Source organism: Dromiciops gliroides, chromosome 5, assembly GCF_019393635.1.
Source record: "Dromiciops gliroides isolate mDroGli1 chromosome 5, mDroGli1.pri, whole genome shotgun sequence".
Taxonomy (NCBI): domain Eukaryota; kingdom Metazoa; phylum Chordata; class Mammalia; order Microbiotheria; family Microbiotheriidae; genus Dromiciops; species Dromiciops gliroides.
In genome coordinates this window covers 145356088-145377536 of record NC_057865.1, presented here as the reverse complement: position 1 = coordinate 145377536, position 21449 = coordinate 145356088, and the positions used below count along the sequence as shown (strand labels likewise).

The following is a 21449-nucleotide window of genomic DNA, read 5'->3' as shown; positions in this document are numbered from 1 at the left end:
AAACTATGGAACATTTTGTTGTCAAATAAATTCTAACAATATCTATGAAAAAAATTTCAAAATTTTCCCCCTTCACAAGTTCTTCAAAGCTGGTATTGTTGGTTCATTTCTTATAATGACTGAATACCCAGTGATAACTTCAAGTGCTCATTTTTCTTTCCACAGCTGTCTTGTATTTAAGTAGATGCTTGTTTCTCGTCTGCAACATCTGGTTGCAAAAGCCACTGTGTATTTTATGCAAAACATTTTTGTTCTTCATTGTGTATGTATACACACATTCATATAGTGTATCTATGGAGATTTGTGTTTTAAATTCTACCTCTTGAGACTTACTTGCGGTGTGACTCTGGGAAGCCATTTAATTTCTATGTGCTTCAAAAGCAGCTCTTTAGAATTTATTCATTAAGTATGATTTGTACTGCTGGTGGAGAACTCTGCATAATGACAAAAATCAGAGATCTCTCTCTCTCTCTCTCTCTCCCCTCCTCCCTCCCTCCTTCTCTCCCTCCCTCCCTTTTTACTTAGTATGGAGAACCAAACTATTACTACTAAAAATCCATTATAAGGACATACATGACCACATTCTTCAAGATCTCCTTTTCCTTCCTCAAGGGTAAGAAAATTTCCAGTAGGTGTCCTATGCAGAGATAGCCGGCCTTTTTTTGACCTTTTGTTTGGATCAGCAACTGGGTCCTTAAAGACATTAATCTGAAATCCAAAGTCAGGAAATTAGAGAAACTCAAGATATGGATTCTTATGCTATCTTATTTCCCTACTCATCCCTCATTGATACATATATATTTTATATTTTACAAAATAGGTATAAAGCCCAAAGCACCCCACTTCTGACTTCTAGAATCTTCTTTAAAAGGATGTCTTTGTTTCTAAAGAGGGTATTAAAAGTCCCCAGGAATCATAACTATTAAAAATGTATCCTATCCTTCAACAGTGTATGAATGTTTGAGATGGATCTTCTACTTGTAAAAGAAAAGTAGATTGTTGTAAAGCCACGGAAGGCTTTGTTCTGTTACTCCATTTTGAATAATGGGTAGAAAGATAAACTTATCTTCCCCTCATATAATACTGTTACCTAACTACCAAATTGGATGATGACATTTGATGTTCTTGAGAGCAGAGGCATCTTATATTCTTTTTTTATGTCATTATTTGGGAGTGAGTGGACGGGTTTATCTGGAACTTGTGGGAGTCACAACCTCTCCTTTGCCATCTTGGCTCTGCCCCCGGCACCTTATATTCTTAATGCTGTTTATATATAGTAGATATGTGATAAGTGGTGTTTGACAACTGGCCTACAGGGGTAATGAATTCCTAGTTTTCCAGGGGTCACTGCTGGCTGCTTCCTTTACTCAGCTTTGCTTACCTTGCTTTTAAGGAATATAGATAATGTGTCTGTACTGGGTCTATCACACTGAAAAACATGTGTGAATTTGATCAATAAATGAGTGTGAGAGGTATTTAGGGAGAAATCAACTAATTTCTAAGTATTTTCTACTGCCAAAACCTGTAGCTATGATCATTCTGATAAGTGCTAGTTCACCTTATTACATTTACATTTAAACATAATATACCAACCAGTCTAAATACACAGTGAGATAGTTGTAAGGACTTCTATATTAGTCCAACTTTTCTATCTATGCTCTTACCAAACTTTCTTCTTTTTGTTTCTCATTCTCTTTTCCTTCCCTTCTCAATCTTTTTGGGTTTATTTTTTTCCTGATTTTTTTTCCTGGGTCAAAGTTAGAGTAATTACATCACTAATAGAACACTGTCTTTTCCTTGACTTTTTGTACTCCAGTATGGTGTAGCTGAAAAATGCTATACTTGGAATCATTTCAAGGGTCAAATTCTGGCTCTGACACTGTCCTCACAGACAAGTCATTTAACCTGACACTCATTAATAAAATGGGGACAGTAATACTTGCACTACCTTTCAATAGGACTGCAATAAAGAAAGTGCTAAAATTTAGTCACTATGATTACATCTACTACTTTCTGCCTAATTTCTCCACAAAGCTGTTTCCAACATGAAGAATGAAAAAAATAATTATGGGACATACTCCAAGGCCATTGGTAACCACATAACTGCATTTGAAGGAACAATTCAAAAGATCTCTTGTTAACTTCTGTAACAAAGCTCCACCAGAACCAAAGGAAATATTTTCAATACTCCATTTTTTTTTCTTCATGCCTTCAACAATCTATGGGATAGAAAAAAGAGATATACGAGTGACTTTTCATGGGCAAATTAAAATAGTTACAGACAAAATATATTCCCTAACAACTAACCAATTAAGTCCAAAAATTCTGGAAAATAATCTGGAATTATGCTGAAAGAAGACACACATACTTTTTTCCTGAGACCCCAGTGTTGATACCCCAGAATTCCCAATATTACCGATTACTTGCTGCGTGACTTTGGTCAAGGTATGTCCCAAAGCAGTGTACTTCAACATAAAGGAAAGGGGAAGGGCAGAACAGAGGGATGATAGACCTAGTACTGGAAGGCACCATACAGCCCTCTAATCAAACCCCTTCATTTTACAGATGAGGAAACTGAGAGGCTAATTGATTTGTCCAAGGTCACAGAAGTAGTAAGCATTAAGAAAAGAATAGACTAGGGAGAAGATGAATGGTAAAGTGTCTATTAAAAGCAAAGGCAAAATGACCGGCCTGCCAACTGATTTCAGAGTTGGCCCAGAGATATTAGAATAAGCAGATCAGCAGGAACTCTATTATATTACAATAGTGGTGTTAGTAAGCTCAGGAAAAACAGAAACAAGTTTTTTTCTTAAAGTTTTTCCCCCAGTATAATTTAATTCTTTAAAAATCCTGTAAATGACCTTAGAATTATAAACTTACATTCAAATAATTTCTTCCCATAGCATTTATAAAATGAGAAAAGACAAACTTTACCACTCAATTAAACACACTGTAGGGGAGTCTGAACAGATAGAAGTACGGTATTGTAAAATTATGGTATAAGATAATTCATGATGCCAAATCACATAGCTCTACTTTAATAGTGACTATCTAAATTTTCTATCAAATTTCAAATATATTAAACCCAAGGCTTCCATCAACTATTGAGTTAAATGGATTATTAGAATAGTCATCAATTTTTCAAAATATTTTTGTTAAAAATTTCTTAAGATTTAACAGGTCAAAAATGATTGGTTTTATTTTATTCTCATTACTTGCAGCATACATAAAAATGTTCTCAAAGCATGGATTTTGAAGCTCCAGGGAAAATTATAGGAAAGGGAATAAGAGGTTCCTTATGAGAAAAATCCACTGGTTACACACACAGGAATGAGGAAAAAAAAAGAAAAGTTTTAAATCTCTACCATCTGTTCTTATAAATAAAACCAGTTCTGGCTACTTGACATGCTTTGTTTCCTTGTTAAAACCAAACAACTTTGCTACAATGGGCTAATATTCTTGTCTACAAAAAGAAGACGCAGGAGGAAAGAGGAAGACTGAATCCCTATGGATAAATCTAATCTGATATAGGGCATGAGGTAAAACAGTGTCTTGACTTTCCTTCTTTCCTACCTATGCAATTTTGGCAAATTTGGTAATAAAATAATAGCATAAAAAGACCAGGACTAGGGTTAGAGGAGAAAGTCTTTCTCAGGGTATCAGTTTAGCTATGAGTAGAATCAAGTCTTAAGATAATTTTGCATTAATTTAGATTTGTCTTTATGTGATCAAAATAAAGGAGTCTAATATTTAGTATAATTATGTATCATGTTAAAAATGGCCACATAAATTCTTTTTTGAGCAATAAAGTCAGAAGAGAGACTGCAAAGAGTTGATGAATGGGAAAGGGTTGCAGGGAGGGGCAATGAATATAAACTTTTTTTCTAGGAGAAAAAAGAAGATGACTAGGAATTTCCCAAGGACAAGGGTTTCACAGCTTTTTACTTCCTTGTTCTAGACCTTCAGAACCATTACCAATGATTAGAGTTGAGGGAACTACCATTGTCCGAAAGGTAGCTGAAACTCACTCCCCTGACACTACTACTGGGAATATTTACTCCTAGCATTTCAAGCTGAACTCCAGATGAGTTTTCTCTTACTGATACTGTTTTACATGGTGGCTCAATTTTTATATTTAATTTTATAGGTATATTACAGTATCCTACAGTGCTACTGGTACTTCATTACATTATGGTTTGGTCTAGATACCTGTTCATTGATTTACACAAACATTTGAGAGTTGACATCATATACTGTGTTAATACTGTTTATAATCAGAGCTCCAAATGACTACTAAATTCTGAAGACTATTTTAAAAAAGTTGTGGACTGTCTATGTTGTCATAGAATGAAAAGCTTCTTCAAGCAGAAAATCGCGTGACTATTTGACTTCTACCACTTGAATATCAGGTAATGGCATATTCTTGATATAAATTTTCTATACCAAAATATTGTTTAAGTACTCTAGTTTTGTTAATTCTTATTTGAATGTGTCAACGTAAGCAATATGGTTTTAAAGCAATTACAATATAGTTTTAAAGTATATTAAAAATACTTTAGGCATTAACAGTTAAAAAGTTACATAGCCAAACTTTTAAGATCTTAGTCAATAGGCAGACTTAATGATACTTACACTTAACCTACAATTAGTATTACTAGGGTTTTTTTTTTTTTTTGGTGGGGCAATGAGGGTTAAGTGACTTGCCCAGGGTCACACAGCTAGTAAGTGTCAAGTGTCTGAGGCCGGATTTGAACTCAGGTCCTCCTGAATCCAGGGCTGGTGCTTTATCCACTATGCCACCTAGTATTACTTAAAAAAAAAAATTTTTTTTGGTGAGGCAATTGGGGTTAAGTGACTTACCCAGGGTCACACAGCTAGTAAGTGTCTGTACCACCTACCTGCCCCAACCTAGTATTACTTTCAAAGAAGCCTCCTTATTTATTACTTAATGTTATTCACTGAAAAACCATCATATATATCTGAGAAAAGTAAATATATATATCTGAGTAACGTAGGTGTTACTTACTAGTACTTTAAGATACCCGTCTGTTTTTAAAACATAAAGTATTAACAGATGGACATTCTAAGCATCATTATAATGAATATTCTGGTGTTGTTACCAAGTTAGAGTTATGCAAAAGCCTAATTATTTTGCAATATATTGTTGGGAGACTTTGGATGTGAAACATACCTCTTGTAAAGTGTTGATATCAACTCCATCTCCCTGAATAACTCTGAGATAAGGAGGCAACAATTTATAGCCTTTTGCATTTTCAGTAATTGGAAACTTCTTACCTAGAATGTCCAAAACCTGTGAGGAAAAAAGGCAAAAAAAATAACCAAAGTTAAAAGAAAATAATTATTTTCTAACAACAACAAAAAAGATTATTTTACTGTCATATATAGTATATGTACATATGCAAATTCACTTAACTTGGATAATTTTGACAACCTAACATGTAATATGCAACTTTGTAATTCGTTCCATAACTGTTCCCTATCTTGCTTATAAATCACTCAAAATGCTAAAAAATGCAGGTTTTCATTACGTCTTATAAAAGGTTAAAAAACGCCCTAGCATAATATAACACATAATCCTATGCATAAACAACATGTTTATGACTATTTTTGTTATTTGGGTTTTAGTGGGTTTTACTATGTACTGCAGTACATGTACTCCCAAATACTTATTTGGTTTTATCTGACTATTTTGTCTAATCTTATTGGAATTGCAATAAAAAGTAATCCCTCACAGATTAAAGCTCGGAGGCTTCTTTTTCTCAGTGGTCTGGGAGATATATGTATAAAAGGAAAAAGTTAAAAGGGGGAGTTTAATGCTCCCTATATCCAATTTGGAATCTCACACTAGTCTATCTATCTCATTTTGCAGATAAGGAAACTGAGGTCTGGGGAGGTAGAGTTACTTGTTGAAAGTCTCCTTGGCAGTAAATAACAGAGCCAAGATATCCCCAGAGGTTTCCTCTATTCAAAACCAGGTGCTTTTTCACTCTGAGTATTAGGCAGAGTTAGTGGTAGATGGTGACTGACTAAATTAACTAAAACACATTATAAGAGGTATGCCCTTTCAAGTGAATGAAAAAGAATATAATTACTGATTTGGTCTGTTCTTGTACCTATAAGAAATCACCTTCTTAGTAAGTATGTGATCTCAAAGCCTTTACATTTCAGAAAATTTCTTCATCACTTTTTAGGAGTTTTAAGGTGTCCTCAGCTTTCTGGGTCACCTTCTAGAGTTTAACTAGTTACTAGTTCTTTTTATTTCTCTCGTAGCTGGTCCTTAGAGAAGCAATATAAAATTTCTGTATTTGAGAAGCAAAGTGTCTAAAATATGCCTTCAAATTATTCTTATGCTATATGCCATGAACAAAAACACTGTCAATAAAAACTATGAGTGACAGAAATGAAGCATGAAGAAAACTTCTATCACCACATGATTTAATCTGACCTGTTTGAATGAAAATGGCACAATTACTTTAGATAGTTTTTAATCACTGCATACTAGATAGAAGGCTTTCTTTTGGAATCAAGAAGATATCAGTTTAAGTCGTACCTCTGGCATACTATGTAACATTAGGAAGTTAATCTCTTAGGCAAGTCTCTAAGATTATAATTGCAATGAATTTGCCCACCTGCAACCCTGGGAATTCTCACACTGAGTTCCCCCACTGGTAAAAGAAAATGTTTAGTTAAAAAAAATATCCAAACTTTGAAGATAAATTTATGCCTTTTGCATTTGGTTAACAATTTTCAGATTTTAAAATTCAAGATTAGAAAATAGCTAAATATAAGAGTTGTTTCAAATATGCAAATTAGACATTTTTATATTTAAGTAAAATAATTTTAAATTTACCTTTAATACAGTGTCAAGAGGATTTCCAGAATCTGGTCTAATTATCAGTGGTGCTTCTGCACTTCTTGATACAATTAAATGTCTTAAATCTTCACCCCAGATTTTCTCACATGCGTTATAAATGTCATAGCTATCACTGACCACAGACACAGGCACTGATGAAAACTGTGTTACTATATGTTCAAAAGCATCCTTTTCATGATCTTTGCCCCAGGCCGTTATGGTACTAGGGGGAAAAAACCCACAGAGAATTAATTTGCTTAAGCACTTATAATTGCACTATTATTCTATACAGGAGAAACGCTAATCATTACACAATACTTGCTATCTCACACATTAAGTAACACAAAACACAAAGCAATTTAAATTAATGTACATCATAAAGTGAATATATACTAGCATTAATCATCCAATTTGTTTCAAGAATGGCATAAACAACATAATTCCTATTTTGACTTATCAAGTTAAAAAGGAGCCACCTTCAACTTTTTTTTTTTTTTTGCAGGGCAATGGGGGTTAAGTGACTTGCCCAGGGTCACACAGCTAGTAAGTGTCAAGAGTCTGAGGCCGGATTTGAACTCAGGTACGTCTGAATCCAGGGCCAGTGCTTTATCCACTGCGCCACCTAGATGCCCCCAAGAAATGTTTTTTCATCTTGTATCTGAAACCAGAATTGGTCATTGCAATTAATTTAATTGCATTTTATTGTTTTTTTTTAATGTACATTGTTTTCCTGAATTTCCTTATTTGACTCTTTGAGTCTTTACATGTTCATCTTCAATTCCTTATAAGTCACTTCTCTTTAAAAAAAAAAATTTCTTACAAGTAATTGCTCATGGCACATTATTATTCAATTGTATTTGCCTACCACAATTTGTTTGCCATTACCCTATTGATGGATACCCACTCTGTTCCCATTTTTTTGCTACCACAAAAAAGAGTTGTGAATATTTTGGTTATACACGAAACCTTTGTATCTCTGACCTCTTTGGGTCTAGGTGCAATCACCAGGTCAAAGTATATGGGTAAATCAGGTTTTTTTTTTTTTTTTTTTGGGCAATGAGAGTTAAGTGACTTGTCCAAAGTCACACAGCTAGTAAGTGTCAAGTGTCTGAGGCTGGATTTGAACTCAGGTACTCCTGAATTCAGGGCCAGTGCTCTATCCACTGCGCCACCTAGCTGCCCCTGACAAATCACATTAAAAAAAAAAAAGATAATTTCAAATTGTTTCCCACAATGTTTGGCCCAACAAAGTTTTACTGACAGTGACCGAATTTTCATTATCAGAAAGTTTCCCCTCAAGTAAAGCTAAAACTTACTTCCCATTAACTCCCAACCATTGCTCTTTGTGGTCAAACAGAAAAGTCAAATTTGAAGTGATTTCCTACCATGTCTAAATATGGCTAAATAGCCATAGTTCCTTCAACTGACCCTTGTATGGCATAGTCTTTTCATCCTAGATATTCTCCAGCCTATCAACAGCCCTCCTAATAATATGGCACTCAGAACTCAATACAATACTCTGGATGTGGTCTAATAAAAGCAAATTACAGAATTAAAACCCCTTGGATTAAAAAAAAAAAACAACTTCAAATATTATCTAGTCATGCTGCCTCCGTTCTATACATGCAGAGCAGATTTTTAGAACCCAATTTTAATAATTTACACTTATTTCTTAACTTCAATACTTAGAAGACATGTGGGGGTGTGCATACTCTTCACAAATACAAATTAAAACCCTTCTTTGATGGTCTTCTAAAATTGCTATGGTTGACAAATATGTTATAATCTGGTTGCTCTGACTTAGCTGGGTTGGTTTGTAGGAGTCAAAATATAACCTATCACTAGGCCTAGAATTCAAGATTTAGAACTATTAACTTGAATCTTATTAAGATCTAGCCTATCAGTATATTCAGTATTTCATACCCGTAGTCCCCCACTCACCAAAAGGGGTGTTTATTTTAAACTCATCTCAAAGACCAAACTTTATCATTATAACTATATGACATTCAGTTTTGTTCTTTTTACTCTGTTGTAGTTATTGTGTATTTGGTATTCCTGATTCTACTTACTTCAGTCTTCTGCAGTTCATGATAGCATTCCCATTACTTCTTTGAATTCATCATTTATTATTTATGGCATGCAATAATAATTACATTTTTTAAATATATGGTAGTACCAACAGAAAACATTTGGTCATGATTGATGTATAACCCAGCAGAATTGTCTCTTCCAAGGGATATCTGATGCCAAATGTTTTTCCTTAGTTGAAGTTTTCCCTTCTTGTGGAAGCCTACATCAATTTTATGCATACAAAAGCCCCTTTCTTTTTTGTGATCACCTCTAACCCATGTGGGCTTAAGAATTTCACCCCTAGTAATTGCTGGGAAAGTTAACAGATTCTCATTCTCATTTTTTGCTTTCCTTTTCTCCCCAAATTTATATAGGTCATGTACCCATTTTGAGCTTATTGTGCTATGTGACACAAAATGTTGGTCTAAACCTAATTTCTGCCAAACTGCTTTCCAGTTTTCTCAACAGTTCTTCTAAGAAGGCAAATTCCTCCCCAAGTAATTTGTGGTTTTGGATTTATCAAGTACCCTGAGTTCAATCATTTCTGATTTGTCTTTATCTAGTCTATTCAATTGCTCTACTTTCCAATTTTTTCAAGCACTATCAGAGTTTTTGATTATTGCTTTATAGTAAAACTAGGTCTAAAAAGCCATTTTCCCTTATTTCCTACATTTTTTTTAATGATTTCCTTTGAGATTTTTATTCCTTTTGCATCTCCAATGAATTAAAAAAAAAATTCCATGTGCTGGCCCCTAATGGTAATAGCTTCCCTTTCTAAGAGTTCATTTTGGTTGCAATGGCTTTGTTTGCGCAAACACTTTTTTTTTTTTTTGCGGGGCAATGGGGAATAAGTGACTTGCCCAGGATCACACATCTAGTAAGTGTCAAGTACCTGAGGCTGGATTTGAACTCAGGTACTCCTGAATTCAGGGCCAGTGCTTTATCCACTGTGCCACCTAGCTGCCCCTCTTTCTAAGAGTTCATAATACTTTGATGATATATGATTTTGTTTTCTGTGTGTATATTCTCCATCCACAGATGTATATCACAAATTCTTTGTATTTTTGAATATGGTCTTGTAGAGATATTTTGGCTTAAAAATTTATCCAGTAAAGAGCCTCTCCAAACTTATGTACACTGGTCCTTGGACTATAGGCAATAGACATATTCTTAGATCAAATGGGCTGTCAGTGAATCTGGAATAATAAACTATTCCTTTAATAACGCCTTGTAGAATTTTTATAGGAATCAGAGTTGATCTCAGTAGCCTAAGTATGAAGGTTCTACCTTCTCCTTTTTGAAAACTGAAACATTTGCTCATTCTAGTCCTTTGACGTGTCTAAAGCATCACTTACAGTGGCTCAGTAATCACATCTACTTAAGTTTTCTTTTTTTGAACCTTGGTGTCTTGAAGTTATTGAAGACAACCAGGTACTCTATCTCATTAATATTGAGCTTTAAATTCTTAGCCATTTTTCATTATTCTAACTCCAAAGAGCAAACTTAAAGAGAAACAAATTAAAGAGCTAAGTACTTCTGGCCTTTTCTCTGTCATCTATTACCATTGCACCCCCTGCTGTAAGTGGTTTATCTTTTCTTTGTTCTTCTTAAAGTCTAAGTAAGTAGATAAATTCTCTTTGTACCTACATCAGGTTCTTTAGCCCTTCCTTTTTTTTAAATATTAATTTTTATATCATCGAGATTTCATTTTTAAGGGCTTACCATCCTGCTTGGGGTGACTTTCCTTGTAATGTTAGTCCAAGTGATGCTACATAACCTTATTTACTGTGGTATGGAATATTAGGTTTAAAACAACACTAAAGTTTGTATTTTTTTAAAATGAGAAATGATGGGAATATTGGGGATGTGATATCTGATCTGGACATATGTTTCAGCAAATTCTTTTTGAAAAAAGATATCTGAAAAACTTTTGCAATTGTTGCTTGCATAAGTCATGGTGATTTAACCTTCTATTGATTGATTGTTGGCTTACAATTTTTAATCCAAAGAGTTAATTAATAAACTATTAAAAAAAACCCACCAGTAAGGATAATCTCATTTAAGCAAGTTCTGCTAAGACTTTCTGGACCTCTGAAATGAAGCTATGCTTGTATGATTATGAAAGTAATAGATCTAAGATCATCAAAGTACTAAGTGGCAGATTCACATTTAGGTACTTTGATTCCAGATTCAGTGCTCTTTCTACTACATAATATGGCATGAATTACTGATTGTTATATTTCCAACCGGAATTTTTGTCCTGCTCCTCAAGTAAGTCTTGTCTGGTGATATCTGTTAGCATATAGTATTAGACTTAAATGTTTTCAAAATACAGTACAACCTCACTAAATTTTGTTAAATGTGGAGAGAAAGTGAGTTTTAAACAAAGGAAAATTTGTATATTACAAAGCTTCCTCAAATCAAAGTTTATACTATTTATGTTGTGCCTCCTCCTTGTTAAGCAAATATAATACTCTACTACTAAAATGGGTGAAGAGGAAAAGGAAGAGGAGAGGAAGAAAAAATAAGCAAGTAATTTAACTGATACTAAAAACGTGAGTTTGTAGAATTCTGGTATAATTCCCTTCTCATCTGAAAGCTTAAAAACAATTAAAGAGTATTTAATAATAATTCTTTTCATCAAAAAAGTGTACTCACTACTCTATAGCTGTCTAAAAACGCTTCAAAAAGGAGTTCCTGCTATTCTTCCTAATTACTGTGGTAAAACAACACACAGATGAACAATTTTGAAGGGAGACGGGAAGATATCTTGAATGAATATATATACATGTATGTATGTCTCCTGATTTTATACATGTGTTTCTGTATATAGATACATATATAGAGAGAAAATATGGGAAATGTACACTTTTAAACATGAAAGAATGAATAATAAGGCTTTTTAAGACTTGTTTTAAGGCAGAAGTGATTAATTTATAACTTGATATTTTTAGTTTTTACTAAAATAGGTAAATGCCTCCTTGAAATCTTTGTGTTTTAAATTCAACATTTCTATCCAAATAAGGCAAAAGTTAAATTCAATCCAGCCCATCATATAAAATCCCAAATTAGTACAATCCAAAAGAATGTTTTTTGCAGTACTAAATTAAGTTTAAACAAAACATTATTGGGTAACAAAGAAAACAAAAAATTCCTACTAATTTTGACAATAATTTTAGGAGATTAGAGCATGAAAAAACAGAATTGTTACCTGTGTTCTGCAGCTGGAACAGAATATCCAGGCACAGGGTCTTTTGTTCCATAATATTTTTTAATTAAAGCAATTCCCGCTACTGTATCAGTCCCCTTGAAGTTAACCAAATGAGCAGATGCTCCTATACCAGCCGTCTGAAAACAAACATAAATACATATTACATAAACATGTATATATACAAATTCTTATAAACACACAAGGCAAAAAAAAAAGATCATTATTTTTCAGTAACTGGTAAAGTAGTATGTATATCAAACACGACATAATTACCTGTGTAACATTCCAGTTTTTCTAAATATTTAAAAGGTTACAATGATCAGTATCCATTGTTTTTAACTTTTGGAGAAACAATCTAAAAGACTGTTTTCAAATTTTATTTTCTGTAATCAAGGGTCAAGCCATAAAGTTTAATTAATAAATCCTTTTTTTTGGGGGGTGGGGGGGACTGTTACTAAAAAGGTAGCCTAAGTATAGAGGTATTGAGGAGAACTTTGGTTTCCTGAATCACTAAATCCCCATGGGGTGTTGGCACTGGCATTAATATAAACCTTTTGAAAGTACTTCTGGACCTCAAACAGTAGGGTCACTGGGAAGAGGAAGTGTTTACCTTCAAGGTCCCTTCTGTCTCTACACTTATGATCCCATGTGTTGCCATCCAGATAAATCAGCCGAGTCTTGTCAAAGAGACTGGGCAGAAGAATGTATCTAAATGTGTCAAAAGGTCTAACGAATTTCTTGAATAGAGGAAATGCCCCAACTAAAGTACAAATTGGAAATAAATCTATGTCCTGGACTCAACACCTGATGTTATTTCTGTGTGATAAAGATTATTACAATAAAATGAATGAATAGAATACAAGAGCAAAAGACATTATTCTACGGAACAAAACTCCTATTTTGGGAAATGTACACCTTTCCATACATCCTCACAAAGACTTCATGAATATAATTAATGAGAACTATTATCATCAACAACCCCCCACAGATCACAAATTTGCATTAATACTTACTTGACTCAAGGTTCACAAAACTAGTAATGACATACCTCTTGTGAAGAGACTCCTCTATAGCCAAAGTCATGTAATTTGTACTCCAGGCCATCTAGGTTACCAGATGTTTCCATCAGATATTTTGCCAAAATTTTCTTCTGCTCTCTGGAATTTGTAGCCACTGTGATAGGATACCAGGACTGAACAAGGATAGTCTATGTATTTATAAGATAAAACAAAACAAGATCACCCGTATTGATGCATGAAAACTTTAAGGAAAAAAATTATGCTACGTATTGCTTAGTTAAATCATCTTGGGCTGGGATTCTTAATTTGGTGTCCACAAATTTCTTAAGAATATTTGATAATTGTATTTCAATATAATTGTATTTCTTTGTAATTCAAAGTGTGTAATTTATTTTAAAGACCTTATTATGATAAGGGGGTCTATCCACAGGTTTTACCAGATGGCCAAAAGAGTTGATGACAAAAAAAGGTTAAGCATCGCAAATGTAGGGACAAAAAATAAGAAAAAGAACTAAAATCTGAAAACTTTGAGTGTTTTAAAAAAGGAGAGAATCTCTCCTCTTAGAAATTCTTGAGAAGATAAGAAATAACAGAGAAAGTCATCTTTGGCATTATTACAACTTCCTTTCCATATCATAGGAAAATCACCAGAATCTTAAAATAATCTTTCACTAACAGCTCCTTAATGATAGAAAGTTTGCATTGTTCAAGACTTTATGAATAGCCTTTGTTGGGAGATTTTCTAAGCAATAACTACCTACCTATTGGGGCTACTTTCCTGTTAAACACTAAAATGAAAGCAAATTCAAGTCAAATGCTGCTAAATTAATAATAATTAGGAACCTGAAAATTTCATCTAAGAAAATATATAAAATATTGCAATAAAATTACTGGCAGGTATTAAACTCAATCTGAAAAAAAAATTGGTTCACTGGGTTTAAAGGCCAATGTCATGCTCTTTCAAATAAGATCTAGTCTTATTTAATGTGATAAGCAAGGTTTGTAATTTCATTAATATATATGGCAAATAGTCTTCCTACTGATAATAATACTAAAAAAGGTACACTAAGAAATTTACTTTAAATGAAAGCAAGAGTACTGCAACTAAGCAAACACATGGCTTACTAAAAAATTAATAGTAGTTGTTAATACCTTTGTAACTATTTTATATATTCCCTTACAGGAATGAATGCTAAAATATTTATTAATCATTTCCAATCACTGTGCTAGGTGCTGGGTATACAAATTAAAAAAAAAAAAGTAAGAGAGGGCTTGTTTATAAGGAGCTTCCTGCCATATGAATAAGAGGAAACAATTCATAAGAGAAAGGAGAAGGGTGAGTTGGTTTGGGAAGACACCATTAGTGAGGGGGGCTGAGATGATGTGACATGCTCTTTCTGGGAATAATCACAGTATTGATTTGATAGCTCCAGAACTAGAAAGTTAAGGGGAATGATATTTATAGCATAGAATAATATAAATAATAAATAAAAGTTTCTAGAGCTGTAACAATAAGAAGGATGGTAGCTGTTTATCAGTGAAGATGCTTTTTTATAGCTCCTTTTTAAACCTGCCACCTCCTCTGCTCTGACTTGCAGAAAGCAATATAACATGAAATATAACAGTTCCAAATTTGTTTCTCAACAAGGAATCATGGATACATTATTATTCAAATTGTATACTGAATAATAATGGGGCAGCTAGGTGACACAATGGATAAAGCACTGGCCCTGGAGTCAGGAGGACCCGAGTTTAAATCTCTCCTCAGACACTAGTTGTGTGACCCTGGGCAAGTCACAACCCCAACTGCCTTAAACAACTGGGTCATCTCCAGTCATCCTGATCAATATCTTGCCAATGGACCCAGATGACTGGAGGAGAGTGAGTGAGTTTGGTGACCTGGCACTGCCCTCTCTCACTTAAATCCAATTCGGTGCAAGTCATGACCACTCTGATGTTATGGTCCTCTTCAAAAACAAAGGACAAACAACAACTATACTGAATAATATTGTGATATTTCCTTGCTATGGCTTACACTTCCCTTAACTCCAAGACAAGTTTTTAAAATTTTATAAGCTAATACATATAATAATATAAGCTAAATTAGACTATAAACAATTGCCTAAGATTATAAACAACTAAAGGATAAGAAAATAAACTCCTTGAGGGCAGAGACGGTTTCATTTCTGTCTTTTTATCCCCAATGCTTAGCACAATGCCAAACGCACAGCAGACATTTAATATATAATTGATGACTGAGTGACTGAATATGGTCTCTGTCATTCTCTTTAGATCACACCAAATTCTTGGTGAAGTATCAAAATAAGTAAAAGTATGAAACATATACCTTGTAAGGAAATATTAATGGAATTACCAGTTATTTAGACTTCAAGTATATGAAGGAAAGTAGGACACTGAACAAGTATTTTCTAGTTCTACAAAGAGCCCAACTGAATCTAAACAAACAAACAAAGAAACAAAATTGGACCTAAATGTCACCAAAAGAGTTTGGTTAGAAATAAGACCAACTTCTTGACTGCAATGGTGATTAAACCTTGGAAGAGGTTAACAAAATAGAATAGGAAAAAAATGTCTTGGAAGATTTAATATTTTTGAAAAGTTTCTCATCTATGAATAACCAAATCTCTAAGATGGTTTGCCATTCAGTGAGAAGGCTATACCAAATATCCTCTTAAGTTCTCTTGTAATTCCATGATTCTCTGAACCTTCCCCAAAATAGAATATGAATAACTTATATAAGCTCACAAATAATAGAAAGACAGATTCAAATTCTTGAAACTCATTTTTCAAGAAGTTTTCAATCTTCTCTGTGTAATTTTGCAAATATCTTATTATTTCACCATACCATAAAACTAAAAAATGAATAACAAACAGGCTAACACAATTAGGTTCTTTGGAGGGGTTAGGGGAGAGAATAAAGGGATATAAATCAAATTTTAAATGTAAAAATCTTCCATTCATCAACTAGATTAAGAAGCAGTATTTCTCAAATTGTTTTAGGGCAGAGGTTCTCAACAGGTTTTCTATGTCATGGAAATGTTTGGCAACCTGGTGAAGCTTATACTTTTTCAGAATAATGTTTTTTAAATGCATAAAGTCATGAAGGAAAGCAATTAGTAAAATTCAGTTATAAAAATATTTTTAAAAAATTCATGGACCCCGAAATTAAGAACTCCTGTTCTAAGGTAACTTCTCTTATGGCTAAATCTCTAAAAGAAACCACTGGGAGGTTTAAAATTACCAGGTAAACATCAAAATAGGAAAAATAGCATTACTCAAATGTAATTTTGAGAAAGTTGATACTACAGATTTGAAATCTAAAACTTATGACTCATAATTTGAACCCCCAGATTTAGAGAACATCTAGTTTATCCTATCTATTTTGTTGTCTGCCCTTTGTTCTCAAAGAGGACCATGACATCGGGAGATGATGTCACGACCTGCACTGAATTGGATTTAAGTGAGGGAGGGCTGTGCAAAGTCACCAATATCATTCTCTCCTCTCAGCCATCTGGGTCCAGTGGGGAAAGATATATATTAGGACAACTGGAGATGGCTCAGATGTTTAAGGCAATTGGGATTAAGTGACTTGCCCAGGGTCACACGGCTAGTAAGTGTGTGAGGTGAAATTTGAACTGAGGTTCTCCCAACTTCAGGGCTAGTGCTCTGTCCACTGCACCACCTATCCATTTTACAGATGAGAAAACAGAAACTCAAGAAAGGATTTGACCAAGATCACAAAGATCAATACTGAAATAATTTGGAATGATTATCTAGCTGTACCTCCAATTTATAGCTCTTTTCTTGACACTGTTTTCATTAAAATCAATGAAACTCACAAATAAAAATTCACCTCAATCCAATTTGTAAGCCAGTAGCATTCTGGATCTGTGTTTTCCACGGTGAAGAGAACATTTCCTCTGGGAATGACAGAACCCTCAGGAACTGCTTTTACTTCTATGGGAAGATGGCCATCATATTTCTGTTAGGAAATAATAAAAACGAATTTATTCATTCAAAAACATACTGAGTATCAACTAGCTAAGTAAGCAGTCTTTAGTAAAATTATTTATTTTTTCCACCAAATATGAAGAATTTCATTAATTTCTTTTATCATATTAATAAATGTACTTTACCACATTAAAACAAATACCAGTTCAAATTCTTGCAATAATACCTATGGTATAGAAATGAATTCTGTGAAAAATACCTTAAAGAAGTAGAGTAATTGTTGCTAAGACAAGCAGCTAGTTCCAAATTAATTTAAAAAACCTTTTAGTTGCTTTATTTTTAAATAAAGGATGAACTTATACTATAACGTTTTCAAAAGCATAATCTTTCCTGATAAAGAACTTCTAATGATAAATTGACCAAAGGTTAAGAAGTACCACAAGGCAAAGATAAAAAGTGATTTCTTCTGAAAGTGGGAAAAGATCATCTTGAAAACTTCTTTTTTTGTTGGGAGAAAGAAACAAATTATATTTTACTTTTTAATCTTTTAATAATGGATGAAAGAACTTATAGGATAAGGAAAACTATCAACTCAGAACTGGGAGTCTTCAGAGGCCATGCAGCATAACAAAACTCTTCTATAATACACTCAACAAAGTCATCCATACATTGGTGGTAAACCTTTCTCTAGGAAAGAGGAAGTCATCCCCTTCTATTTATGGCTAACCCTAATTATTAACAAGTTTTTCCTTATATCAAGTCCTAATTTGTCTCTGCAGTTCCACCCACTGTTCTTGGTTTTGCCCTCCTGGGTCCTGTAGAACTTGAAGACAAGTATTAGATTCCCCCCCAACGTTCTCTTCTCCAAACTAAATACCAAAAGTTTCTTTAACCAGTCCTCATATGGGATGGTCTTGAGGCTCCTTTGCCATCCTTGTAACCTTCTTTAGGACACTCTCCAGCTAATCAATGTCCTTCTTGCAATTACTGATCAGAACAAAATATAATACTCATGGTATGGTCTGATAAGCTGAGCAGAGATCAGTACTATGCCCTCTGTAATCTAAGGCACCAATGTGTCTCTTAATGCAATTTAAGACTGCATTAACTTTTTTTGCATTAACTCTTATTGGTTTTTATCACAGTGACAATTTATATTAATCTTATAGTCCACTAAAACTCACAGATCTTTTTCAGATGGTCTGTTGCCTAGTCTTGCCTTCCCAATCTATTACCTATGAAAGTTGATTAATAAAAAAACAGAAAACAAAACCTCAAGTTTAAGAATTGAGTACTTGAGTCAAATGGGACTATTACTACCATTATCTAGGACAACATAATTCCTATTAAAGTAGCCTAATATTACCCTAAATTTAAAATTGGCATACTTCATTATTAATTCATATTGAGCTTGCAATCTACTAAAACCCAGTGTCTTTCACAAGAAAAAACATTTAGTGATGCCTCACTATCTTGCACTTTGGTTTAGAAGAAAAATAAATTGCTAAAATATATGTTCTGAATCCGACTACACATACAAATTCCTTTAATAAAAAAACAAAAACCAGAAAACTGTAAGTGGTCTATTAAATTTCATCTCATTAGGCTCAGCCTATTGTTCTAGCCTGTCAAAGTCTTTCTGGATAACCAAAGTTAGCTGGCTCTCTCAACATCATGTTATTCAAAAATTTGAAAAGTATACTAGTTATATTTTAATTGACTCTCTAGTCTTTGCTAGAGAGCAAGATTCGGATCCAGGTTTGACCTAATTGAATCTCTTAGGTAGTGCTTCTCTCCAAAGTCAGATTAATGTCAAGCCTTTGGCTTTAATACTCATTAAGTTATCTGATATGCATTTTACCAAATTTTATGTGGATAAAATTAACTTATCGATAAACCAAGAAAAATTTTACAAGTCTGAAATATTTACTTTGATGATTAGAACAAGATGGTTAGTAAAGGTAAATGACACGGAGGGGGGGGGCAGCTGGGTGGTGCAATGGATAGAGCACCAGTCCTGGATTCAGGAGGACCTGAGTTCAAATCTGGCCTCAGACACTTGACACTTACTAGCTATGTGACCCTAGGCAAGTCACAACCCCAATTGCCTCACCAAAAAAAAGGTAAATGACAGGTATTAAAGGTATATTGCAACTAATGAAAGAACTAAATATATATAATCAAGGAATGTAGCAAATTATCAATTACCATTTTTCATGCAATAAACAGACTGACAGCATTTACAAAATGCTTGTTAATTAAGTAAATCCCATATGCAGAACTTGCGGAAGGATGTAAAGTTTGTACCACTGAAGCAAGTGCCTATGATAATGGGATCACAAGTTCATTAAAGTACTGAAATATGCTATCCCTATATACAAGATATGTTAGATACACACACATACTTACTTCACATAAATGTACACACATACAGTCATGCACACAAGTAATAAAACAGAGCAAATAAAATCCTCATGATTCACTTTTTGAAAAATCATTTTGAAAAGTATTAAGCGTTATACAGATGAAATGTTCTATTCTTCTAAGTGCTTGGGTATTCAAGTAATAGATTCATTCATGTAATAAAAACTGGCATTACTAACCACTCTAGAGAAAATAAAATATAGCAAAAAATTTCACCCAACTGTTCGATCTATATAACAATGGAAAGTGATATACTATGAATTGTAAAAAATAAAAATCCATCATGTTAATAAGAATGAAAGTTGCAGGTAACCCAATGGTCTACAGAAAGATACATGCTGTCCATATGTAGGTTGCTGAATATTATAATGACAGCCTATGTGCAAGAAGCAGCCTCGAGGATTTCATTTTTTGAAAAAAAGTCCAGTTGGTTATGTAGCAAGTATGATAGCAGCTTAAGTGTTACACTGGCACCCACAAAATATAAAAAGTCCTAAAAGAAGACCTTCAGCATGATGAAAAAACTGTGAAAGCTCTATGGGAGAATGTGCACAAAAATTTCACAGGATGAGAAGGCACTCACTCATGAGCTGCAATCCTCACTGACAGAGGAAATACTTATACTGCTATACCTTGACAATAGGAGACCTATTGAACTATTTTAAAATTACGTTCACCATAACAACTTTTCCCACAGCTTTTGTATTCAACACACAAAATAACTATGAACCTAAGAATTATATTTATATGCTAAGTTGCTTTGTGAGAGTCCCTAAATTAAAAAAAAATCAAAACAATTTTTACCTCAAGAATATAACTCCATCCCTTTTCATTAAAGACATCATCTTGAAAATGCTCTTTGTAGACCTCTTTGGCTTCCTGGATTTTTTCTTTGGTCACTACTTTGCCTAAAAATAATAAACAATTCCCATTTATATTGCTAAAAGGATTTCATGTGCTACTTTTACCTAAAACATGTTTGTCCTGGGGCTAACCTCTGAAATACTGTTCCCATTTTATAGACAGAAGAAACAAGAATTGGGAGTTTAAATTACTCATCCAGAGCCAATGGCAGAGCTGGAAAAGTAATTCAGAACTTCCAACTTCTAGTCTCTTGCACTCTGCATAAAAGATAAATCTTTATTTTAACAGGGGATATTATATACATATATGTGTATGTACATATATGTATATTCCTTTGTTATTTAAATATATACCATGCTTTTTACAAAAACTAAATTTGGGAGAATGATACAGCTGATATGCAATCTAATACATATCCCCAGGTGAACCTCTCCACCCTCAACCTCCCATTTTATGTGAGAAGAGTGGAGAGAGAATTGAATTACTTCAGGAACTGGCAACAGATTAGCTATGTAGGTCACCAATTCTAATACAACCCATGTCACAGGAGACTGAAAGGCATTACCATCTGATGTTGTTTGGTGGTCTATATGAAGTGAGTTGTTGGATTCAGTCCTGTTCTTGGTGGACAGATGTCCACAACAAAGCCATAACACCACCTGGCAACCTTGGTTGGCACTTAGCAGAGAAGCCAAGGATTGACTGTGGTCTCTCCCAAACAGTGGTGAGGTACATTGGCAGGGCGGTGTGGGGAAAGCTTGCACTGCTATCTGTGATGTACCTGCCCTGGGGTTAAAATAAAGGATTTCAGTCTCCGGGACTGGCAATCCAGTGACTTTCACAAATACTAATTTACCCAAATAATATCAAATTTAAATATATCTCTATTTTAAAGACACGTTTACACTGAAGAATTTAATCAAATGCCCTCTCAGTCTTTGGCAATTTCCAGTATGCAAGACAGTGGTTGACCCATTAAAACACCTGGGCTGGGAGAGAGGGGTCGTCATTGCTA

The 21449-nt window shown here is 33.9% G+C and overlaps 1 protein-coding gene across 1 annotated transcript in view; it reads right to left on the bottom strand.

Annotated features, from left to right (window-relative positions):
- Positions 1–21449, bottom strand: part of NAMPT (nicotinamide phosphoribosyltransferase) — a 41470-nt gene that overhangs the window by 4813 nt on the left and 15208 nt on the right. The window contains exons 3-10 of the mRNA XM_043968076.1: positions 20375–20478; positions 17049–17177; positions 13204–13362; positions 12156–12292; positions 6872–7097; positions 5192–5311; positions 2079–2219; positions 574–708 (exon numbers count right to left, since the gene is read on the bottom strand). Coding sequence (XP_043824011.1) covers positions 574–708; positions 2079–2219; positions 5192–5311; positions 6872–7097; positions 12156–12292; positions 13204–13362; positions 17049–17177; positions 20375–20478 — 1151 coding nt within the window. The remainder of the gene's footprint in view (positions 1–573; positions 709–2078; positions 2220–5191; positions 5312–6871; positions 7098–12155; positions 12293–13203; positions 13363–17048; positions 17178–20374; positions 20479–21449) is intronic.